Source organism: Eulemur rufifrons, chromosome 4 (genome assembly GCF_041146395.1).
Source record: "Eulemur rufifrons isolate Redbay chromosome 4, OSU_ERuf_1, whole genome shotgun sequence".
Classification (NCBI taxonomy): domain Eukaryota; kingdom Metazoa; phylum Chordata; class Mammalia; order Primates; family Lemuridae; genus Eulemur; species Eulemur rufifrons.
The window spans coordinates 69,122,881-69,149,072 of NC_090986.1; the positions used below are offsets into that span (position 1 = coordinate 69,122,881).

At 41.7% G+C, this 26,192-nt stretch overlaps 1 protein-coding gene across 1 annotated transcript; it reads left to right on the plus strand.

Moving 5' to 3' along the window:
* The first annotated feature begins 5,152 nt into the window (after positions 1–5,152).
* STOML3 (stomatin like 3) lies at positions 5,153–21,928 on the plus strand. The gene is made up of 7 exons (XM_069467309.1): positions 5,153–5,204; positions 14,201–14,304; positions 14,386–14,458; positions 17,156–17,238; positions 17,962–18,165; positions 19,864–19,998; positions 21,704–21,928. Exons 1-7 carry the CDS (start codon positions 5,153–5,155, stop codon positions 21,926–21,928), a joined length of 876 nt encoding a protein of 291 aa, XP_069323410.1.
* The last annotated feature ends 4,264 nt before the right edge of the window (positions 21,929–26,192 follow it).

Sequence of the window (26,192 nt, forward strand, 5' to 3'; positions counted from 1 at the left end):
GGACAGCATGAAAATGTGTGATGCAGGAGCACAGCAACATGCATTTATAACAGAAGAGGAAATCATGTCAGTTTATAAAATCAAAGAGACACTTGCAAGACAAAAACCATTGTTAATGAGACAGATGACTCTGGAGGACACATTTTGAAAAGCCATACCACTGAATGCCTCCTTATCCCTAGAGGACCCAGTTCCTGGTCCCTCAACTGCTTCTTATGTTTCTTCTCACCTAAAAAAATACTAGGCATAGTAGCCTTTTACTAAAAACACAGCATTGTTAGGTAGAAACTGAAAGTCTGCCATCGTCGGTTGCTGCTGCTGTTTAACAGCTGGTGCAGGTATTCTGCTGATGCCCACTTACCCTGAACACATTATTTTTTTCACTGTATTAATGATATGTCATATTTTTTACTGTTAAGTATTTATATGTGAATAAGTGTAAGAAAATGATTGCTTATTGGTAGCATATAAATTGAGAGGAATGATGGTGATGCTAAACAACCACAGATTGTCCACATGGGTTTAATGTACACAAATTTTGTTTCATGCACAAAATTATTCAAAATATTGTTTAAAATTACCTCAGGCTATGTTTACAAAGTATATATGAAACATAAATGAATTTACTATTTAGACTTGGGTCCCATCCTCAAGACATCTCATATATATGCAAATATTCCAAAGTCTGAAAAAACTGAAACATTTCTAGTCCCAAGCATTTCAGATAAGGAATACTCACCCTGTATATATATAAGTATATATAAAGACTACCCTTAAATTAGTAAGAAAAAGGCCAAAAAAAAAAAAAAATGAACAAAGGACATGTACATGCAATTCACAGAGGAGAGGCCATAAATTGTAAATAGTCTTGTAAAAGTTGTTTTGCCTCATTAAAATTCAGGAAAATCTAAGTTCAGATTATAATGAAATAGTATTTTACACTGACTAGATTACCAAATACTAAAAGGTCTAACAATATCAAGCGGCATCAATGCTATGTAACAAAGGGAATGCTTGTACATTGCTAGTAAGATTAAATTGATGCAAACCACTTCAGAAAATAATTTTGCAAAGTTGTTTACAACAATCTTGTAAAGTTGAACATAAAACATAGCAATTCCATTTTTGGATGTATACACCTTGAGGGCCTAGATAAACTCTTGCATGTACATGTATCAGGAGACATGTACAAAAATATTCATGGTAACATCATTTATAATAATAATAAAAACCTAAAAATATCCAAATAAGTAAGTGAACTGTGGTCTATTTACACTACGATTTATTAAATAGCACTGAAAATTAACAAGTGTTAGCTTCATATGACAATGTGGATGAACCTTAGAGACGTAATATAGAATATCCAAAGTAACCACAGAACGCCACGTGAGAATTTTTACACAAGTCAAAAGCAAAACTAAATAATACATATATGATTTAAAAAAAAAAAACTGTATTTTAAAAGCAAGAGAACAATCAGCAAAATTATGGATGTGGCTATGGAGAGGTGGGGATAAGACCTGGGGAGGAATACTCAAGTAGTGTCAATGATATTGGCAATGTTGTAGCTGTGATGGTGGGTAGTATATTCATGGTTGTTTGCTTTATTCAACAAATACATACACACATAGTATATACACATGCATACATTGTATATATTATTTCAAATGTATCAATGACATTTTCATGATAAAAATTCCTTTATTCAATAGATTGCTTTCTAACGTGTAGGATATTTAATTGGGGGGACATCCAGGTAGAGACATTTAGTCAGCTGATAGTTGAAAGTGTGTATTATTCTGTAGAGAGGTCTAAGCCAGAGTTGCAGTTTGGGGAGTTATCACCATGACTATCCTTACAGATCTGGGGACTTTATTTGTCATTTAAAAACGTGGGAATTCAAGAATTGAATAAATGAGAATGAATAAGCTAGAATGTATGATGTGTACTGGTGAAAACTTAATGGAATAAGAGAACTACTTCATTTAAAGAAAAGGGAATATATTCCTAAGAAAGCAGCAAATGTCCCGGAACACATGGGTACATCTTAGCAGGAAATGATGGTGATGATATCTGGGCTGAAGAATGTTCTGAAACCAGAACTTAGGAAAGGAAAAAGGTCAAAGGCTAGAATGGATTGTCTCAAGAGATGCTTTGTGCTCTAAGATGAACATTCAGGGAAAAGCAAATATTCATACTTAGGGACAGATGCCGTGTATGTCAAGACTTTCACTAGTGTGGGAATTGGTAGAGTGACACTGTAGACACACACAGAAAAATCTGCATTGGGAGCACCATCAAGCAATTCCCCTGTCCTCACTTCCCCGTGATAAAGGGGAGAACACTACATTAATGGAGTCCACAGATGCTAAGAATCTGGGCCTAATAGTTTACATCTTAAAAATGAAGAAGGAAGAAGCTTACAAATGGGCTCACATTTCATTTCCTGAGGCCCTGCTCTAGGGATTCAGCTTGTCATGGGTGCTCAGGACTTGCCGAAACCATTCTTGCTTTCTAGGCTGAGATATTGGAACATTCTGCAGGAAGAAGAAAAACAGTTGCTTAGTCATCTTCCAAGGGGATGCACTCTGCACTCGTAGCAAGCACCCTCGAGGCTCTTTTCATGCAGCCCCCAGGGAACAATTAATGTTTGTGTTGTTTTGAACCTTGCACCTCACTCAGAGACTGGCAGTGCTAGCGTAAGTGGGATTTGGCTAATAAGAAGGGTAAATGTATTTAGAAATAAGCTAAACTAGCATCTCCAGAACACTTTGCTGCGTGACTGTGGAGGGGCATCTGATTCAAAGGGAAAGGGGCTGCCAGTTCTAGGCAAAGATTGTCTTTGGCCTGGTCACGAGGAATGATGGAAACAGGAAGTTTTCCCATAGCTCTTTCCATGAGAGGTTGGTCAGACAGTGAGGATGATGTGGTGATTGAGTAGAGGCCAGGAAAAAACAGGACGGAATTTACGTATTGACAACGCAGAGCCAGGAATGGGCCTCAAGTTTTCAGATTCGTAGCAAACTGGAGTAGCTCTAGAGCAGGGAGAGAAGAGAGTGAGTGACTGTTGACATACCAAATCCATCTCTGATCCAGCTTCCTTTCACTTGAAACCAGGGGAAAAGGGAGACATTGTGAAAATGGACTCAATCTTCCCATTTTAGAGAAAGGGTCACTGAGTCCTGAGAAATATAGCTTGGCTCCCATTCATGGTAATAATAGTTGCCATTTATGAATGCCAGTCATTATTCTGAGTATTTCACATGTAGTATTTCATGAGATCCACACAGACAACTCTGGTAGATACAATTGTCATCCCCATTTTACAGATGAGAAAAATAAAACACACGGAGGTTAAATAACTTACCCAATGTCACACACTGGCTCATGACAGAGCAAGGATTTCTTTTTATCCAGAGAGTGTGAGCCCAGAGCCTGCTCTCGTACCCACTGTGCTTCCTACCTCAAGCCACGACCAAGGGTATTGAAGGAAAATGCACAGGCAAGCGTCCTGCAGCAGACAGACACGGACTCCGCGTGTGTGTTCATGTGTGTCTGGTTTAATCTGTGTTTCTGCCCTTGCCTGAAGTTCTCACATTCTCTATTAATTCTTATAATTACAAACTGTGGCTGGCAGCCACGGTTATTACTGCAATTTGAGTTTGTGGGGAAGGCAATTAAGATTATCAAGTAGTTGGCCAAAGTAACCCACAATCTGGGAAATGTTTAAAGATGAAGTTGCTAAGAAGAAAATAACTAGGTGGTTGGGAGAAGAAAAACTAGAAAAGACAAGACAACCAGGGAAAGAGCAGAGATTTTTGATATTGTTTTAACAAAATAATATAATACAGTGAATACAATAACATACAAAGGAAAAAAATATTATTTGGAATATTAATAGAGAGTTGAACGTCAGAAAATTATAAAATTGGTGTTTCTGGTATTGGAATAAGCTCAAGATTGTCCTTGATTTTGAGTGGTGTGATGAAAGAAGGAATCCTAGTACAAGAGCCTAAGGATCTGGATTTGAGAAAGAGCTTTGCCACTTGTGAGCTGTTATCGTTGGCAAACGATTCATTCATTCCTTTGACAAATATCTGTTGAACATCAGCCATGTGCCTGCATTGATTTAAATACTGCAGATGCAACGGTAAATAATATTAGACCAAGTCACTCTCCTCATGGAAATTCATAGTGTAAGGCAGGGATTACCAATCTTTTTTGTAAAGGGATAAATAGTAAATATTTTAGGCTTTGCATCCTATATGGTCTCTCTTGCAACTACTCAACTTTGTAGGTGTAGTGCAAAAGTGGCTATAGAGGATACAGAAACAAAAGGGCATGGCTGTGTTCCCATAACACTTTATTTTTCAAAAACAGGTGTTAGACCAAATTTGGCTGGCAAGCTTTAGTTTTCTAAACCCTGGCCTAGGGGAAGAAACAGATATAAGCCAAATAATTATGCATGTGGTAACATGTGCAAAGGCCCTGTGGCAGGAAGACACGTAAAGCTTCAGAGGGACTAATGGAAGACAATGGGGCTGTGGCTGAGAGAGTGAGGGGCATGTCATGTGAGGAGGGAGGGGCGGACCTGCAGGGTCTCGTATGGCACTTAGGATTTTGGTCTTTACCATACTGACAGTTGGTAGTCTTGGACTATTTTAAGCAGGATGGTGACATGATCACATCTGAGTTTCAAAAGATCACCCACTGCAGTACGTAGAATGAATTGGATTCAATTTCCTCATCTGAAACATAAGGATGGGTAGACTTGCCCTGTGTAACAAACAGCTCATTGTGCTGAACAAATTACACAAGCTACATAGAAATATTTTATAAAATATATAGAGAAAATTACATAATGATATTTTATAGGAAGCAATGTCACTAGAAGATCACATTCTTTCAAATTTTCTCTATTAACAAAAGCAGGCTGAACTCAAGAAAGCAAGCTTTTTGTTTATGTTACCAGGCTTCCTTCACCAGGGTAACTACTCCTTAGAGTGTTCACTAAAGAGAAGGAACTTCTCTCACTCTCTCATACTGTCCTTCTCCTCTCCCCTCTCCCGAGCTCGCCTGGGTTGCTGCCTGGAGTCCAGGCTTGGCCCAAACCCATGAAAATTTGCCAAGTGTAAAGCGTCTCAAGAATGAGATGGATTCTGGGGTGTCTACACCTGAGAAGCAAGATAAAGAGAATTTAGTGGGTAAGTTCCTTTTCCCTGTCTGAAGCTTGTTTTACATCTATTAAGCAAAACAGAAGTTGTAGTCTTATAGAGAGTTATAGAGTAAGCAAGGGATATACTTACTGAAACTGGCTTCAATTTCATTTAGAGCTCAAGATTTTGGATTCACTGATTATGCTGCTTTTGTTTGCTTCTTGAACATCGGTCCATAAGTTACTTTTTTTCTTCAGTTTTAGACAGAATTGGTGTTTATCTTTGCATTCATGTTTTTGGCATTAAATAGCAAAGATGTGTTGAAGAGCTTGACTTTTCTCCACCTTCAAATATCATCTGATGATGCTGTGATTAAAAAGAAAAGTTGGCTTGTTTAAAAATAGAGAGAAGTTGAGAAAAATAAAACTTAGCCTCTAAGAACCAACTACCATCCTTAATACTAATGACAGTTATGCATTACAAAGCCTTTTGCTTGCATTATCCTTTTAAATCTTACAATAATTCCGAGGTAGGTCCTCTTATGATCTCATTTTACAGATGATAAAACTGACTCTTGGAGAGTTTAAAAACTTGTCCAGAAATGGTGATGATGATGGTGTGCATGTGTGTGCGTGTGTGAGTCTGTGTGATCTAACCTATGCTCTGTACCTTGCGTTGCCAAAGAAGCCATAGTACAAGGAAGAAATAGAGAACACATTTGGGGCTATTGATTCATAAAAGACAAAATATACATTTAGAGACATTTACCTGAATTGGAACAGACACTGTTCTCTTGAAGCAGGCATAGCAACACTGACATGCTGGAGGCATAAGTATCATTTGGTAACGCAAGTGGGAGGTCTTGTCAAGAGTCCCCTTTAGGCCGCGCACGGTGGCTCACGCCTGTAATCCTAGCACTCTGGGAGGCCGAGGCGGGTGGATCGCTCGAGGTCAGGAGTTCGAGACCAGCCTGAGCAAGAGTGAGACCCCGTCTCTACTAAAAAATAGAAAGAAATTATATGGACAACTAAAATATATATGTACAAAAAATTAGCCGGGCATGGTGGCACATGCCTGTAGTCCCAGCTACTTGGGAGGCTGAGGCAGTAGGATCGCTTAAGCCCAGGAGTTTGAGGTTGCTGTGAGCTAGGCTGACGCCACGGCACTCACTCTAGCCCCGGCAACAAAGCAAGACTCTGTCTCAAAAAAAAAAAAAAAAAAAGAGTCCCCTTCATTATCTTTTTAGACAAGAAGTTTTCTGAGACACGTTCATTTCCATTTGAACAGATTAAGACATCAGCTGGGTGGATGGCATGAAGTTGCGTCATCAGTGAAATATTTGAAAGCACGCATGAGTTTTCTTGGTTTTGATTTTTTAATATAGTGAGAAACTTGCACTATCTCAGAATGAACAGAGCTGGGGTTTCCCTTTTACAGCTTCTGATTTCCTGTGCTTTTGGCAGTACTTTCATATGCTTTTGGCATCTATGAGAGATGCAATGTGGACCATTCTCTGAGATTTGGGGGATAAGTTTGCTCTTGCTCACCTCTAACTTGGATACGTTAACAGGACAATGTTATTCAGTCTCTTAAGCAGTACAGACATTTTTGTTTACAAATGGTGAGGGAATTCCATGAATAGCTGAGTCCTTGTTATCAACTCCAGCAGACGCGGGATGCAGTAGTGTGCCCCTACTGGCATTTGCAAGCCTCTTGCTTGTGTGCATCTCTTCCCAAATCCAAGCTCCTGACGTCACAAAGGTACATTAGACTCACCTGTAAGGGGAAGTATTGACACCACGGAAGTTCTATAAATTAGGGCTTTCCCCCATAGAGACCCAGTTGTTAGGCATTTACTAGCTAGTAAGTGGTGGCACTTACTAGCTTTTGACATTCTTTCCTGCCTCCTTTTGTCGCTCTTTCGTTTTTTAAGAGTTAAAGTCAATTGAAATCTAGATCACCTAGATCTTAGATGCTCTTCTCAAAATTAACATGCAAAGGAATGTTCCTGAAGAGCGTGTTAAAACACAGATTCTCAGGCCCTACCCCTAGAAGTTCTGGTACTTCGGGTCTGGATGGGGCTGGAGCTTTTGCATCCAAACAAGCTTCCAGGGGCTGGTGAAGTTGTCAGAGTCAGATCACATTTTAAGTAGCACTGTTTTTCTTTTCAGCAATTCTGTACTTGCTTGTAAAGTGTTCCTTAACGCAAGCTGTGTGCATATTTTAGAGAAAAAGGCAGGAGGGAAGGTGAATTACAGGGGATGAAAAGATAATGTTTACCCCTAGGGTTTTACTTTAGATTTCACGCTTGATTCTTGAAGTCCTTGACTGTCTAGAGAAAGAACCAGTGCGTTGCTGAAGTTCTGTTTTACTGACTGTATCTTCACGCGATTGGAGGTGAATACAGAGAGAGGGTTGTTAACACTCATCCCCAAGCCAAGGAGGGTGGTGGTGCTCACTCCACACACCTTCTGTTTTCCCCCTGGGAAACATCTGGTCTTTCCCGCTCTGGAAACACAAATCATTTCTTTAAGTGTCTTATTTTATCTCAGCCTCATGACTAGCTATTACTCTCATTATTATCATGCTCCGGGGGAGAAAACTAGGATATAAGCAGGTTTGGTGACTAGTGAGATGTCACCTCCCAGTCAAATGGAGGTGTCTGAGTTAGAATGTGTGGCCAACAGGTGCAGGGCCCGCCCTTTCCACCCTGCTCTGCATCGCTCCTGTCCACACACAGGCCGGCTCTGCCCAGGGTTTTCCACTCTCTTCCTCCTGAGAATGCCGAGCAAACAGGATCTTCCATCCTCACAACTAGCCTGATCTCACATACTCTGGTCTTCATGTAAATTATTGATCGAGATACAGGTTGGGTATCCCTTATCTGAAATGCTTGGGACCAGCAGTGTTTTGGATTTTGTTTTTTCCGCAGAGTTTGGAATATCTGTATTATACTTGCCAGTTGAACATCTCTAATCCGAAAATCTGAAACCCCCAATGTTCCAACGAGCATTTCCTTTAAGCATCATGTCAGCACTCGAAGTTGAGAATTTTAGAGCATTTCAGATTTTGGATTTTTACATTAGGGATGCTCAACCCATATAATGTGTAAACAGTAAAGTATGCAAGTCTTCAGTGTCTGGCTTGAGAGATTGAATATATAAACAGACAATGGCCAGATCATACATAAAAATATAACTTTGACCCACAACTTGCAGCAACCTGCTCAGGAAACCAACTCCCTGATCTGCAATAAGCAACCCAGGAAGACAGTTTGCTCTAAGCCAGACTTGCAGGAAGCAGATTGTCATCTCTAGTAACAATCCAGGAAGCCAAACAATAACTGCTGGAAGAATCATCCCCAAATAGCTAAGATTTGATGAATAACTGACAGCTTCTCTAATTTTCTCCTCGTTTCCAACTTAGGACAAACCAGCGAAAGTCAAATATGTCCCCGCTAACCAATCCCACAGGATGCCCGGCTCCTGGGTAGCCTGCCTGCAGCTCCCCACGCCAACAGCCCCAGTCAGGGCACACCGAGCCTTCCCTTTTATCCACTCTAAAGACTTCCCACTCCTCTGCCTGCCTTTGAGTCTCTGCAGAAACACAAGTGATGGTGGCTGACTCCCTTGATACAGCAGGTTCAGAATACATAGGCTTGCTTTTCTGTTTTGGTTTGTCTTCATTTATTTCCACAGGTTCAATATGTGTGAACATGTGTAATCATCACCCATATAAACATAGGGAACACTTCCAGCACCTCAAAAGTCTTCCTCATGTCTCATCCGGTTAATACCCCAACCACCAATAGCCCCGCTACCCAGAGATAGCTGCTACTCTTACTTTAAACATAATAGTTTTACTTGTTCTTGAATGAAATAATACAAGTCAGATCATACTGTATGTACTGTTACATGTGGAATCAAAGAGTATGTCCTCTTGTGTCAGGCTTATTTTGTCCAATATTATGTTTATGAAATGCATCTATATTTTGCATATGGAAGTTTGTCTTTTTTCTTGCTGAGTAATATTCCTTTGTGTGAATATACCACAATTTTATTCATCCGTTATACTATTGATGGATTTGGGTGAAACTTTATTTCTTGACTTTTATACATAAAATTTCAATGAACATTCTTTTTTTTTGAGGCAGAGTCTCACTCTGTTGCCCGGGCTAGAGTGCCGTGGCATCAGCCTAGCTCACAGTAACCTCAAACTCCTGGGCTCAAGCGATCCTACTGCCTCAGCCTCCTGAGTAGCTGGGACTACAGGCATATGCCACCATGCCCGACTGATTTTTTCTATATATTTTTAGTTGTCCATATAATTTCTTTCTATTTTTTTAGTAGAGACAGGATCTCGCTCTTGCTCAGGCTGGTTTCGAACTCCTGAGCTCAAACAATCCGCCCGCCTCGGCCTCCCAAGCAATGAACATTCTTGAATATGTTTTTCACTGTCATGAGCACTCATTTCTCAGGTATTTCTTAGAAATTGAATACTGAGTCATAAAGTAGGTGTATGTTTAGTTTTAGGAGACACTTCCAAATAGTTTTTCAGGTGATTGTACCAATTTGCACTTACAACAGCATATCTGAGAGCTCTGGTTACTCCATACCATTGCCAAAATGTGACATTATCAGTCTTTGATATTTGCCATTCTGGTAGCTGTGTATTAGTATCTCATTGTGGTTTTAACCTTCATTTCCCTGATGAGTTATGTACATCATTGTATTTTGATGGCTTTGAATAACATCATGATACTTAAACAGCTATTTCTGCTAAGAAAGGAAATAACTATTAATGTAACACAGATCTGTGGTCAAATATTTTATGGTTGTATTGATCTAATATTTAAATATTGTTGACCAAGCCAATGTTGAGAAATAAGCAACCAAGTCACCTAGGCTGTTTTATTTGCTGTAATTCATGTCCAGTTGTGTCATTTAAGTGGGGCTAGCCATGTGAAATTTTTTCCCCTACTTCCTGGCCTCAAACAAATAACCAATCTTGCCTTAAGTGTTTCCCCCTGGTCCTAAAGGGCACGTAAGTCTCCTCTGATGCAAAGGGCTGTATCTAAGCACCAGGAACGATGCCCAGGGGCATGTCTCTGCAGGTGAAGCTTGGTTTTTTGTCTCACTGCCTAAATCAATAAAGGTAGATATGAATTACTGTCAGTTTGTGGAACTTGTGGGTGCCACCTTACTTAAAAGAGATTAAGGATGATGATGACAACACTAAGCAGGGAATTTTCTGGCTGCAAAATGAAGGGCTGGCCTTGGTTATCTCTGAAGTCCATCGAGCAGAAGTTCCTAGTGCTGCTCCCAGTGTCAGTGGCTGCAGGCCTCAGGCTCCGTATGTGTGGCTCTCCCTTTCCCTTTGCACATTGAAAGGAAGGTGTCGACTAGATGCTCTGCTGTTCTTTGTCACAGCCACACGCAGGAGGGAGTCTCCACTTATTTTACTGGCTGTAGCCTTCATAGAAGTAAGCGCAGCAGAGAACTTAACCTGTTATTACACCTGTCCCTATTGTCTCTTTCCCCTCTTAGATTTGAATTCTTGATGGCAAGTTCCCCATCTTATTCTCCTTTGAATTCTCAGCTCTAGCACAGTGCTTGGCATATAACTGATAACATATTTGTTAAATGAATGAAGGAGAAACCAGGAGCAATCTGTTGGGGGCAGGAAAATCCAGTTCTCTACCAGGAAGTAAGCAGACAATGATGGCTTTATGGTTATATGATAACTGTTCACAGAAAATACCTATTTGTGGATTTTGTTAAAATGAGTAATTAGATGTGGTCAGGAATTAGTGGCCAACAAAGAAGTTGTGCAGCCCCTTTTCCTTCCATCATCCCCTCTGCGCCTTGTGTAGGTTGAAGTAAAGGCAGTATGGGGAGATTTCTGAAGATGCTCTAACACAATCCCAGCATATCCTTTCAGCAGGATCGTAATCCTCAAATCCAGTTCTCCGCACAGCATCCTGGTTCTAACCGTAGGAAGGAGTGGAGAGAGGGAAAGGCTGCCGGAAAGATTTGCTCTGTTGGAAGCTGCAAAAGCAGCACTTTGTGGGCCTCCCACCCCCAGCTCTGCTAGCTCAGAAGGCTGAGCTGGGGAGCCTGCAGAGAAGGTGACAACTGCGCTCACAGCCCCACTTTAACTGGCAGCTAATGAGACCCCCAGGCTCCACCAATTCTCCCAGCAGCAGTGGCGTGGGTGACTCCCATGCTCAGGTGTAAATCCTGGAAGATTAATCGCACCCTCGTCTCTTGTCTCGCTCAGCATGTTTAGTACCTAACAGAGGTGAGCCTCACACGTACATGTAATGATGCAAGTGTTTGACGGGACTCTGGAGGAGCTCCTAAGGTCAGGGTGATTTTCTCCGTGACAAACACTTGCTTATGAAGCTGGTGTTAAGGCTGTGGCTACTTTGGAAATGTCTAGGGCTTGGCTGTGGGCATTTAGTAGAGCTGGCATCCTTGTCGGGGTCCCAGCTGCCTGTGTGTGTTGCATTGCTAAAATCACAGCCCCGAACAACCCGAGGTTTCTGAATACCAAATGTTGCAGTGTCAGCAGGGAGGAAGGAAACACACCAAAATCGGCAGGAACTCTGCTGCTTTCTCAACACTTTTATCAAGATTTTATGAAAGTGCATTTGACCCCGAGAGACACATACAAGCACAGTTATTACTTGTTTTGTAAAGGCAAAATTGTAAATAACCTTAATGTTGACCAATAGGAGAATGGTAAGTAAACTGAGATGCAGGTCTAGGATGGAAGAATATATAACAATTACGAAGAATGAGATGGATTAGTAAGTATGTAATGACATGGAAATATGTACAAGATATATTAAGTTAAAAATAGAAACAGGCACAGTGTGGTGCCATTAATCACAAAATACAATCTACAAATCAAAGCCACCTATGTCCTAAATGTAGAGAGATGTATGTAAACACAGAGGAATGGGTCTATAAAGACGTACACCAAACTGATCACTATGGACCTTCTCTAGATAAAAGTGGGACTGAGAAGAGGATCATTAGAGGGACTTTAGTTTTATTGCTTGAATTTTTTTCAAAGAGAATGTATATAAATATGGGCTGTGCTATCAATACTAAGAAAGCACTAATAGAGAAAATACAATAAAGATTCTCTGAGAATGCACCGACTGTCTGTCTTGCATAATGATAGTCTGACCCACCTCAAGGTGGATCCAAGGCTTTGGAAGGTGATATTTGGAGAATTTAAACTTCAGAGTATGCAGGCAAGCCTTTATATTTTAGAATATATCTTTATGTGTACTTAGAGCCTATGAAAGGACATTTGTACTCAAAAGTTTTTAATGCTAAATATGTATCTAAAACTTAGATATTTTTCACCTATCAGAATGTAACGATTGAGAGGATTGAAATTATCTAACGAGGCCAGGCCATGTGGGAACAGGCTCACATACACCGTTTATAAGAGCGGAGGTTGGTCCAAACTGTGACAGGTATTCACTATCTATCAAAATTGTAAACACTGATCCCTTTGACCCAACATGTCCACGGCCAGAAATTTATCCTACACAAGTGCACAAGAACACACATTTAAAAACATTCATCAGAGCATTGTTTATAAGAGTGAAAGCCTAGAACTATCCTGAATATTCAAAAATTTGGCTCAGGGCTCAAAGAATGAACAACAGTGAAGTGTGTAAGTGGGGGTGGATTTGAGGTGGTATCATTTAGGCTTCGTGACTTCTGTGGTAGGATAGGGAAGAGGCAGTGATGACTTGAGCCTCTATCCTGGGCCGCAGGGTGGAGGGTGAAGGCATTAACTGGGATAGAGACAGACATGGTGTTTGTTGGATGACCTAGGAATACCTAGGAAATATAATTAGGTCTAGTGCTCGTGTATGGAGAATGCAAATCAGCTGAGGAGTACATGGGATGAGAATGGGGGTGGCTGTCAAGGTGAAGGGAACAACAAGCAACAAGGATTGAAAAGGAAGTAACATGGAGAATATTAAGAATTCTAAAATAAAAGGGTCGGCCAGACGTGCATGTTTTACAACAAGAATTCTAAGACTTGAGAAATTATTTGATCTATGTGATTAAATCTATACAATTTTAGGTAGGATTTGAACTCAGTCCCATATTATTGCAGGGCAAAATTCATTAGGCCCAAATGCTCCTGCTATCACCATGTGTGATTAGCAAGAGATCTCATGCAATGGGCCGATATAACAAAACTGAAAAGTCAGAAATGTCAAATATCAAGGTCTGACGAGTCCCCGGAATACCTATCTATCTGTAAAATAGGAATACTAGTAGTAATATGTATTTATGAATGTAGATGTTAACGTATGGGCTAAGAGCCGTGTAAAAGTAATTTTATTTAATCCCCATCAAATCCTTAAAGGTAGGTAACTTCTAACCCCCTCCTCCAGATGAAGAAATGGAAACTCAGACAGACTGAGCAGCCTAAGGCCAGAGAGTTGGCAAGTGAGAGAATTCACAACAGGGACTCATACTCGAGGCCTCTTCAGGATGTTTTCCCATGGGCCACACTGTTCCCCTCCAGGGATGATAGTACCTACCTACCCACTTTAGAGGTTGCTTTGAACTTCACCTGGAAAATTCACGAGCCCAGAAATCTGATAATCCAATGATTCTGGTGTGGGTGGGTCCACAGATCACATTTTGAGAAATGTTGTTTTATGTGTTTTGAGAATAATAAATCGTGACAGCCCTATATAAATGTAGTGATAAGGATTGCTCTTTACTGCTATGAGACTTTTCTTGGAAGGGACAGGTCAATTTTATTTTCTAAAAACCTGAATACCTGAATAAACGTGTGTGTGGGTGCATGCATGTGTGCATGTGTGTGTGTGTGTGTGTGTGTGTATGTTTAGCTGCATTCACACGTGTGGATGGATTCAAGTTTCCCCCTCAGTCACATCCGGTGTGGCCGGCTGTCTAGAGAGTTTCCTCACCCATGCAGCTGACAGGCTTTTGTACCAACCCCATGGATTACACACTTGCTCCCTTCTCATTCCCTAGGCATCAACAATAAACGGCTTGGTGTGTGCGGCTGGATTCTGTTTTCCCTTTCTTGCCTGTTGATGATCATTACCTTCCCCATCTCCATATGGATGTGCTTAAAGGTAATACCCTGGGAAATGAATTGGACTCTTCCTAGGAACTGATGAACCACGAAGACTAAAAGCTCTCCCTTAATCTCTTAGATCGTTAAGGAGTATGAACGCGCCGTTGTATTCCGACTGGGACGCATCCAAGCTGGCAAAGCCAAGGGTCCAGGTATGACACCGGCTGCCCCTGCCTTTGACCAGTAGCATTTGTTACTCCAGCTACAGCCTCTGACATTTTCCTGGGTGCCACCTATTGAGGGTCAAAGAAAAATCACGGGAAGCTGGCGCTCTTGCCCTTCTGTACAATAGAAGGAAGTTGCCCTATTGTGAAAGATAATGGCAGTGACCACCAGTTTGAGAGTTTGGAAACGGGAACCTGTTTCCTAACCCTCCCTCTGAGGGGTTCAGTGAATGTGAGCAAAGGAACATCACTTATTACCAGGGCCACTAGGAGAATGTGGGAGGAGTGATGGGAGAGAAAGTAAAAGGGTGAAGTAGACCATCGAGTTGTTCAGGGAGAATATTCGAGGAGCTGATTTTTGATTCTCTTTGAAAACGGATAATGGAAACATAAAAGGTAGTTGCCTCTCATGGCAAGTAGATTAGTAGAATGATAGAGCTAGAAGCCATTGTACAACTCCCTTTGTCAAATCCCCTGGTTTTGAAAATAAAGAATCGGAGGCCAACATAGGTTTGATGAGTTACCTAAGTTTATCTCACAGTTGGAGGTAAACATAAGTTTTCAGGCTTTCTAACACTTAATGTAGTATCTATTTCTATCCATTATCAACAACCTTGGAAGGAAAAATGTTCCACACTGGTCATATTATAAAAGGATTTTTTCATTGTTGTTGTGTTTGGTCAGGGGTTGGGGTGAGGATGTCACTCCCTAGAAGTAAGATATTGATTTAATCCTCATAACTTCTCTTAGTGTATATTTCGTTGAACTATATGAAATTGATAATATTTGTTTTGACTCACAAAAATGGTGATTTCATATGGTTAGTTCTAATATTCTTGAAAGGAGAGGCCATCAAAAATAGCATCTCAGAAGGCACATGAAAAACAATATAACACTTGCTTTCTGCTTTATGGCTTATGTGAATAAATTGTTCTCTCCCCAACTATAAGATCTCTGGGGGTAAGAACTTTCTTATGCACCTAATCTCTCTGTGTGCTGCACTCTTGACCATAACCCATGGGAGGCACTCAGATAATCTGTGACATGAAAAAATATGGGAAAACCTTGTGAAGAAGATTGGCCATTTTCAGTATAATCTTACTTGTCTAATTTCATAAAGGACTTAACAAAAAGAGGGCAAGAATTACTTATTGTGCATGTTAAGTTTGGCAAAACAAAAGTATTAGAATCAATCAACTGAGGTATCACAGAGCAAAGTTAACCGATTTCCGGTTATATTCCATCTGGTGGGCTGAAGCTAAAATAAAGTTGGATCCAAGAGAAGCAGAATAGCCATAACTTAAGAGGACTCTAGAGAAAAATTTATCTCTTTTAAATAATTTTTCCCAGAAGAGTTCGCTGTTAAATGTCCCAGGATAACAACTCTCGTCATACATGTCTCTGGGGTTAACGCGTTACCTCAGAATGTCATAAGGACCGGAGGGAAGCAAGCCAAGTTGCTCATGCAAAACCTCTCCACTTTCATAAATTGAGAATTATTCTTTAGTAATAAAAGTATTCATAATAAGAACTGCCACTTCATAAGCACTAGATACAGACCGGACACTGTGTTTAGTGCTTTATTTCAACATCCTGTTAAGTCGTGCTTGATCTTCACTACTGTCTTATACATATTAGGTGACAGAAGCTCAGAGAAGTTCCCTGGTCCCAAGGCTACTAGGTGCTCGGGCTGGGACTTAGCTCTCTCTAGTTCTAAAGGCCAGGATCTGAACCAGTGACCTGGCACCAAAAAGGGAAGTAAATTGGGCAGAAATTCTTACCGCAAGTCTCACGAAGGTTTAGAAACCAAAAGAAAAAGCACTTCAGCAGCATTTTCTGCTGATGTTACCAGCCCTATGGTGTTCGGCCCCAAAATTTGTTTCTGTTTTAAAAACAAAAACAATAACACAATACCTTCTTTAAAAAATGGAAAGGGATTAGTGTCCCCACATTGCTGACATACCTTGTGGTTCTGATCTTTGAAACTCTTGGAGTCCAGAAAGAACATTCACCAGGGTGATGTTAAGGATTCTCGGGGCTCTCAAAAGAGTCTTGTTATACCCATCCTTCCTCGGCCTAGGCTGAACCTAATACTTCACAACTCAGAGAGAAGTAAAGGTGTTTACAATTGGGGAATGTCATTGTTCTTGAACTAGAACATGGCTATGGAGAAACTTAATTCTGCAATACATTGGTTTTGGGGAATCTGAGACCCTGGGAAGATTTTAATTCAATATTCCTTCAGTACTATTGAAGATGCCAGAGAATGTTGGCAGTCGACCGATATTCAAGGCGAAAAGTCTATTACTTGAATATTGGATATAGGTACCTTTATTTTAAGAAAACTAATTTCCTTTTTAATTAAAAAATGTTCTTTTTAATTAATGTCAAATTAGACACTTGGATAGAACTAGCTTGTTTTAAAAATAAAATCTAAAAATTAACGTCAAGGATCTTTACCTTCTTACCAAAAGACTTTAATTCGTAGAGAACCACTTTTCTTCATGTCTGACTAATAGGAAAAAATCATTTTCCCCAAAGTTATATGTGTTCATATTGAAGATCATCTGGGAAACACATTCATATATAGCCCCATGACAATGATGTACCATATAGCTATGAGACTATCTGTTGTAGTTATTTTCAGTAGGGCAAAATTTTAAACCGATTTTCTTCTTTTTGTAGGTTTGATCGTGATCCTGCCCTGCATAGATGTGTTTGTCAAAGTTGACCTCCGAACAGTCACTTGCAACATTCCTCCACAAGAGGTAATGCCGGTTAAAGATATGTCACTAGAAATAAAACCTGTTTCTTCCCTATTACATGGGCAATCACAATTTAATGGTATATTGTTAAACTATAAGGGGAAGGCTGAACTGAATACCCCCAGAGACCTACCTGAGTTCCCCTAGGTGGCCCCTGAAACTACTGGCCCTTGGTTTTGCCGAATGCGAATGAAGTCAGGGGCGAGGGCTGAATTGAGGGTACCGGCCTTTCTATTAAGGTAAACGGACTTGTCATTACTTGAAGATAGAGCATGGTCTCTGCTGCCATCTACGTTTTCTAAGCGGCATTGCTTCATCAAGTCTGATAAAAACTGGAAACCAAAAAGATCACAGGCATCAGGGAAACAAGTGTTCTACCTCTGCTTAAAAGACAGAAGACAGTCAAATGCCAGAAGGGTTCTACTGTTACGTTTAAAAATAAAGTGTCTGTTCTCACCATGGCAAATCAAGGGCCTTTGCCTCTGGGATATAAGATTTCCCTAAGACAAAGCTACAGGGGTAGGTGTGACCACACCTGTGGAGGAATTTCACATCAGTTAGGAAGATACTTTACTCAAGCCAGGGCAGGTTTTAGGTGACTGCAGCGTGACTGTCACTAATGCTCTCCTTTTGTGGAGGGAGGGGGTGGCTCTTGGGCTGGCTGTCACTTTGTCAATAGCTGTGAAAGTCATCAACATGTGATTTTGCCCTGTTCTTGCTCTACAGATCCTCACCAGAGACTCTGTGACTACGCAGGTGGACGGAGTCGTCTATTACAGAATCTATAGTGCTGTCTCGGCAGTGGCTAACGTCAATGACGTCCACCAAGCCACGTTCCTGCTGGCTCAGACCACTCTGAGAAATGTCTTAGGGACACAGACCTTGTCCCAGATCTTAGCTGGACGAGAGGAGATCGCCCATAGCATCCAGGTAAAGGTGGCGAGAACTAACAGCCTGCACCTGTAACTCATTCATTTTATTATCAGTGATTATCAAACAGCAGTTCAAAGCACCTCCCACGTGAGCATTTGCACCCACTCACACATACAGCTGCTCCAGAGAGATGAGCTTCCCTCTGGGATTTCATTTATCTGTTATCACAAGGAATAGATTTAAATATCTGGGTGGAAGAAAGGAGTTATTGAAATTGTGCCCTTTATCCATTTTCTCTGGAATTCAAAATTAGGAATTAACATCACACACCTTAGTCTTTTCTGAGGAGGTTAGAGATCAGAGTTATTTTTAGTTTAGCTTATTTCTGAAGTGCAGCCATTTCTCTGGCAACCCAAATATTCCCACATTTCAGTGGAGTATGAAAGTTAGAAGAGGATTCATTTGAGACAGCATGGACCTGCCATCTCTGGGAATTCTTACCCCCTGCCACCAATATCACTAATGATATTGATAGTAACAATGATTCTAGTGTTGATGAAGATGTAGCCGGTATCGATCTCATTTCTTGCACACCAGTTTATAGACAATCACACTTCTGTATTTTCTGAGCTCAGTTCCATTTTGATCCTGAGCCCCGTTTCTGTAACTTAGGAGGAAATTCAACTGCGATCCTTCCTGTTCTCTCTTCTAGTCCCTAAGGTAGAGCAAAGGCCCCAAGCTTTTAAGAGGTAATATTGGTTCTGCATGACTGCCCACAGTGTTTGCAAAAGCCCCATGATTTGACAACTCAAATGTTTCCCATCCACGGCAGGTCACTGACTTGCTGTGAGGTCTCACCTTCTCCCGCGGTCCTGGGGTCCTGCAAGCATCACAGAAAGGCAAGGGATCACTTGCCCTCTGGGAGAAGAGATCTCTGTCCCCTGTTCCCTCGGGGGAACTACCCTTCTCGGCTCACTGTTTTCAAGATACTCTTCACTCCAGGATAACCAGCAAGATGTCTTCAGTGGTTTTAAGCTTTTACAGAGGACAAGAATATCTTTGTCTCTAAGCAGCTTCTGCTCTAAAAAACATGCTTTGCTACTTGTTTAAAACTGGCCATAGGGCAGAGGTTAAACAGGGCAAGGTAAATAATATCTCAAAAAGGACCCAGTAATGATAATATTCATTAGTCATTGCTAGGCACTGAGAGATATATGTATTATCTCCAAATCTCATGACAACCTGAAGGGAAACCTTTTATAGGTAAGAAAACTCAGACCAGAGAGGTTAAGAAACTGGCCTGATGATTCATAGCTGCAAAGGGCAAAGCCGGGATAAAATCCAGGTCTGTCTGAGAAGCCCATGCATTGCTGAATGCTTCGTATCAGTGACAAGCAAATTTGGGATATTTGCTCACATTTAGCTAGATATCATATACCTCCTAAGGGATGGTTTTGGGGTAGATCCTGCTGGTCGACGCCCCCTGAAAAATCTGTCAGATTTTGTTCCTGAATTCTTTGTGAGATTCTCTTTAAATTTCAGAAAGTGATCAACAAGAATGTTAACCTCTACTCCCTTCCCAAATTATCTCACTCCAAATGCTACACGTGCAAAAAAAGAAAAAAAGAAATAAAAAAGAAAGAAAAGAAAGAAAAGAAAAAGAAGAAAAATTTATCTTGCAAGTGTAAAGCGTATCAGAAATGCACACCACATCCCTTGTCTTCTGATCAGTCTTTTCTTCTGATTTGGAAACAGACTTTACTGGACGATGCTACCGAGCTATGGGGCATCCGGGTGGCCCGAGTGGAAATCAAAGATGTCCGGATTCCCCTGCAGCTGCAAAGATCCATGGCGGCCGAGGCTGAGGCCACGCGGGAAGCCAGAGCCAGGGTAAGTTACAGGTGGAGGGTGGGCCAGCTGCTGTTGGGGCAGACGAGGACAGAGCTCGAACAGAAGACTGGGGGCTCTCCATTATTTTTTTAAGAAAAAAAAATTTATTTTGTTTACTGAGAATTTTTCCTGATCTAAAAGGTAACGAGCAGTTTAATGGACCTTGAGGAAGCTTGGTAGCAGGCCTTGGGGCTAGAGGCTGTTCAGCAGCACACTGAGCAACCTAGCAGAGTGGGAGCCAACTCTGGCTGCGCATCAGCATTCCCTACAGAGAATTTCACAGAGCAAAACAAAACACCAATTCCCAGCCTCGCTTCAGACCCCCTGAAGCAGGGTCTTGGGTGGGCTCAGGAACCTACAATTTTATAAAGCTGGTGATGTGGATGTAGCCAGCTTGGTGCCTGTCTTTTGAACATCATTGTTCTAGTATTAATATATTACATGTTACTGGATTAGAAAGGGTTAATTAGGCGGGCATGATGGCTCACACCTGTACTCCTGGGTGGGCGGCGCGCAGGGTTGTGGGGGGGAGCTGAGGTGGGAGGATTGCTTGAACTCAGGAGTTTGAGACCAGCCTGAGCAAGAGTGAGACCCTGTCTCTACCAAAAATAGAAAAAATTAGCCGGGCATGGTGGCACACACCTGTAGTCCCAGCTACTCAGGAGGCTGAGGCAGGAGGATCACTTGAGCCCAGGAATTGGAGGTTAAGTGAGCTATGATGATACCACTGCATTCTAGGCAGGACAACAGAGCAAGACCCTGTCTCCCTCTGCAAAAATGGGGGGGGGTGATTAAATACAATCCAGGTTAGAATTACAAAGTGTAAGTGCACCCTGGCCCTGAGTGTCCCTAAATCTGTTGGATCTGCAGCCTTCATGTCTGTGTGGATGGGTTTCCTGAAGTGTCAGAAACCAACTGAGATTAGAAGCCTTTGTGTACCCTCTTGGAAATCTGGCTGGTGCGCTGATGAGGGTGTTTCTTTGCCCTCATTCCTTACTCACATCTCGTCTATCTGTTCAGCTCCAGCAGTTTCCAAGCAGGGAGGTGGCCATGAGGGATGAGCGATCACTTTGGCACACAGGCAGCAGCAGTGCCCGCAGGTGGGGCGGCTGGGTCCTGCCCTGGGCATTCCCGGGCAGTCTGAGAACTGAAAAGAGAGGGAAGCACCTATGAGATGTCTCACGAGTGTTGTAAGGCTGGCACTTGCTCCTATTTGTAATCAAGAGCTGAGAGAACAATTCTTTGTAAGAATGAGACTAAGGTGGCAACAGAATAAAATAAAAACATCTCTTGTGATAAGTAAAAACTACAAAAAAAAAAAAAAAGCCAGTTAGAGGCTTTGAATTTCAGCTTTCTCTGAAAACAAACACACTGAGCAGTAGGGCTCCAATGTGCTTCAAGAGCATTAGTAGGGTAGATGCCAAGTATTCATTTGAATTAAAGATAGTGCTTTTATATTTGTTTGAAAATGAAACCCAGGGACCTCTAATTTGTAAAATATCTCTCCCCGCTTCCTCTAATCTCCTTGAATTTCCCTAATCACGTTAGGATGTGAAACTCTTATCCTTGCCTAAGAAGTAAGTAGATAAAACATGTATAATGCTGGGGCTGGCGGGGAAAGGTATCGGTACATACCCAGAAAAAGAAAGCACTGGGCACAGTCGTAAACTTCTGTTTCTGAACTATTTTATTTCTGTCATTTTAGGTCCTTGCAGCAGAAGGAGAAATGAATGCTTCCAAATCTCTGAAGTCGGCCTCCATGGTGCTGGCCGAGTCCCCCATAGCCCTGCAGCTGCGCTACCTGCAGACATTAACCACGGTGGCCACGGAGAAGAATTCCACCATCGTGTTTCCTCTGCCCATGAATATACTAGAGGGCATTGGTGGCGTCAGCTATGACAACAACAAGAAGCTCTCTAACAGAGCCTGAGGTCTTGTTGCAGTAGCCAGGCATTGCTTAGACAGTCCCATCTACTCTCACAGAGAAGCCAGCAGTTAGAAGCAGTGAGAATTCCAACACTGTTCATGCAGTAGTAACTCCATAGCTGGAATAGCATTAGCAGGGAAAAGCTGTAGAGGCTACAAAAGAAAAAAATTTAAAAAAGGCAAAAATGAGGCCTGTATACTATTAGGCTTTTATATTTAAGAACATAACCAATTTTGCAATAGCCTTATATAATTAATTAGTGGTTATCTCTGACTTATAGCAAGAATTTTCTTGCAGTGGGAGAGGAAATCATTGGGTGACTGAGACTAAGATTTCAAAACTACTTTTTAACTGTTTTAAGGAGCGCTGTAGATTATTTGTAAAGTGACATAGGCCTCATATTGATACTGCATATTTGCTTTATAATTCCAGAGTAGCTCCTTGCTAAATCTCCGGTAGTTGCAACCAAACCCCATAATGCTGAAAATTATGATTGATTTAGATGTTAAGGGCAAGAGAGGTATAGAGGCTTCTAGCCTCAAACATGTCACCAACCCCACAAGGCAAACTGCCCTCGGTTCACAGCCCAGCACTCTTGCTGAATGTCCTGCTGGGCGTGTTGGCCATCCTCAGCTTCCCAGCACCTTTGCCAGAGCCGGGGACAAGGCACAGTGGCGGCAAGCTCCAGTCAATTCGTTTGCTTACGAGGGAGGGAGAATGCTTGCCAAAGGTTTTGCTGGTCGAAGCCCCCAGGGAACATCATCCTGGGGATTTCATGTTTTCACTCTGTTCTGTGTCCCAAGAGCCATAGGTAATCGAGAATTGTTTGTGAACTCTACCCCCATGCCTCCCCCCACACATGTAAATAACCTGTTAAAAATAAAGAAGCCACAGAATGTGGATGTATCTCGAAAATTGCTTTGTTGGAGGTAATTTTGTTGCCAAGGTGCAATTGTCTGTTAGGATCAGTTTTGAGAAATGGGCTAGAATTTTTTAAAGTTACTATTTATTGACTGTCTTCTCTTGGTTACACTGTACTCAGCCCTTCATAGATGCCAAAAAAATCCTTATTTTACAGATGAGGCAGTGATGTTAAGAGGTTAAATAACTTGCCCAAGGTGCCTTAGCCAGAGAGTGTTGGGTTAGGATTTAAAGCTAGGTCTGACTCCAAAATCCTTGCTTCTAAACATCATCGAGTTTTACTTGGGGAAGGGAGTTCCAGGGAATAGAGCTCTCTAGTTCCTTTTTTTGACTTCAGTACTAAACTTCTAGGTTCTGGAAGTCCAGGCACCCACTGTATTGCCCAGGACTTCACACGCATGCACACAAGCTTCACATGACTTTTCACACTCCACACATACTCACCACATGACCCCACCACCCTCACATGCCCAAACCCCCTGTGCCCCCCGTCCCTGTGTTCCCTTCACACACATCCTGTCGACACAGATGCATCAGTTACATGCAAATGCAAAATGGGGATCATGCTCGATCTTCAGTTTTATAACCTGATTTTTCCGTGAAAGCATGTAAGTTTTGGACAATCCACAGCTTACGAATCTTATAGTAGGTTCTACTGACTCTATGACTCAAGCACTCATCTTTGACTCACTGAGGTTCATATGTTTTTTCTTATAGACTGAGCAATTGCCTTGTGGCAGGAATTGAGGACTTAGGTACATAGGCAGGAGCCTAACGCAGGTCATCCACATCAGCCAGGATCTGAGTCCATGAGGTTATACCATCTAGACACTGAACTGGTAGCCCCACGTCTTAAGAACAATGACACAGATTTAACACAGGCCAGGGCACCTCTAGCACTGAGAGCCACCTGTGAAGGAGGACCTACTTATACAAGGGTATTTTGCTGGTCCACAGCAAAAAATCTCTTTTTAGCCTTGTTGCAGAAATTTACAGTTATTTCTTTTTTGGCTTCAGTGATTTGCATTAAAAATGCAAATCTTTCCAGGCAATGTACAGCAAATGTTAAACTTCTTGCTGGAGGTAAACGTTCTCTCACTCACTGGAACCTCTTTTTTAAAATGCATAGCCTGCTTGCATCCCCTGTGGCCTGGGAATAGGGTATGAGAGCTATGGTGCTGTGGGAGATGTATTTGAAAACTTCCTGGGGGATTCAAGTGATTCCACCCTCCTCAGCATTAAGCTTCATTTATCCCCTAGCATTATAATAGGTCATTTATTATATTCATCACTAAAGATTGACTAATGGAAGATCCTTTGAAGGTAAGTATGTTTGGGGGCAAAGGCCTCAAAGAGAATCAGGACAGGATCAGAGTTCTTCAAGAACGTGAATTCCAAGGCTGATATTCAAAACACAGTCATGCCCCACCCCCCAAGAAGGCTAAAGTTGTTTTCTTCTGGGGGAGGGGAGCGGGAAAGGAGGGCAAGGCCAGGAGGGGTAGGCAGCCTCTCTTGGAAAGACAAGTGTCCATTCTCCTTGTGATACATCCCTGGGGTCCCCCATCATCACCATCCATATTTAAGCCGATGCAGACAGCCCCCATCAGGAGGAAATGTAGATGATGAAACCTGAAAGACTTTGGAGGTCATCCAATCCTGCAGTTTTTAACCATTATGTTTAAAGCCTTAAAATATTCTTCAAGTGAAAATTTAAAGTCAAGCCCAATACAGTCATGTGCCACATAATGATGTTTTGGTCAAATGAACTGCAAACACAATGGTCCCATAAGATCATTATACCATGTTTTTACTGTATCTTTTCTATGTTTAGATATGTTTAGATACACAAATACTTACTTCTGTGTTACAGTCGCCCACAGAATTCAGTGCAGTAACGTGCTGTACCAGTGTGTAGCCTAGGAGCCATAGCTAGGCCATGTAGGTTTGCGTAAGTACTCTATGAGGTTCACACCATGACAAATCACCTAATAGTGCATTTCTCAGATTGTATCCCTGTGGCTAAGAGACACGTGACTGTATAAATGGTGGACAAACATGGAGGTCCTCTGGCTGCAGTAGGGAAGGAGGGCCTGGGGCTCCACCCACGGGGCCCTTTCTTCTCCCCACTCTCAATTCCTTTTCACAGTGGTCCCCTTGGACCCTAGACTCTTTGGTCCCCTAGACTCTTTGAATCACTGCATGTGACAGACTAGGAGACAGATACCCAGAGGAGTGCAGCAGCCTGCCCAAGGTCACGGTGCCAAGGTGAGTCAGAGTTATGACTATTATGTCTCTCAAGTCTAAAGCAGTGGAGTAGCGGGGAAGAGCAGCCTTTCCTACTGCACAGCGAACCTTGGGACAGTCCAATTTCTGGTGGTCGTCGGCATCACACACACTGTTCACAAATTGTCTTTGGCTGTGACCTACTTGGAGCAGGGAGTCCCCCGGGAGGTGATCCCTTTCCAGAATCCCAAATGGGAAATGGAGGGCTGAGACAAGATCCCCTCCTGTCTGCTCTTGCTGCTAATGTCACTTACCTAATGCAGCCCCCTCTCTCCTCACACTTCCTTCCTCTATTTCTCTCCCTCCACCCTTCCCCCGCTCCCTCTTTCACCCAACCCTCTGACACTAGAATAAGTAAGTTGCACCCCTTTCTCTTCTCTCTGGCTTCCCCTTACACAAAACTCTATTACCTTGCCAGAAAACTTGGCCCTTAATGTCCTAAAGGGGAAAATAAAGAAACTTATACAGTCCTTTATAAAGATGATTGCCTGGCTGTAAGGTTATTGTCTAGCTATAAAATCCCACTGTTGAATGCCAGAAGCTCTTTATGTTTCTTCCAGAACACCCTAATTGGTACTTACCCCAAATTCCATGGAAAATAAATAAGCATCAGGTACTCAGAAAGTCAAAAAAGATAAAAAGCATCTTAATAATTTTCAAAATATTGGTATTGTCTGTTCCTTAAAAAAACTAGATTATTTTAATTCCTGGGACATAAGCAAGGTAGCCATTATCTTTTGTGCTCTATTCATTTTTTTGTCCCTCAAATGAGGGACAGAAATAACCTGTCTTTGTGTTTTTGCTTCCTTTACATCGGGTGGATATAGAAATGGTATTGATTCATATGGCATATTTGAAGCTCATGATGTGCCTTCTGACACATCATTTAACATTTATTACTTCCTGTTATGGCTGAATTGTGTTCCCTCAAATTCATGTTCAATCCTAACCCTGAGTACCTAAGAATGTGACTGTATTTAGAGACAGCGTTTTTAAAGAGGTAATTAAGTTACAATGGTGTTCTTATAAGAAGAGGGAATTTGGACACAGACACGTACAGAGG

Bases quoted from the DNA above. Each gene is read 5' to 3' on its own strand.
- STOML3 (XM_069467309.1), top strand. From the start codon at position 5,153: ATGGATTCTGGGGTGTCTACACCTGAGAAGCAAGATAAAGAGAATTTA. The intron at 5,205-14,200 runs GTAAGTTCCTTT...CTCATTCCCTAG, and splicing joins AGATAAAGAGAATTTAGTGG to GCATCAACAATAAACGGCTT. The intron at 19,999-21,703 runs GTAAGTTACAGG...CTGTCATTTTAG, and splicing joins CGCGGGAAGCCAGAGCCAGG to GTCCTTGCAGCAGAAGGAGA.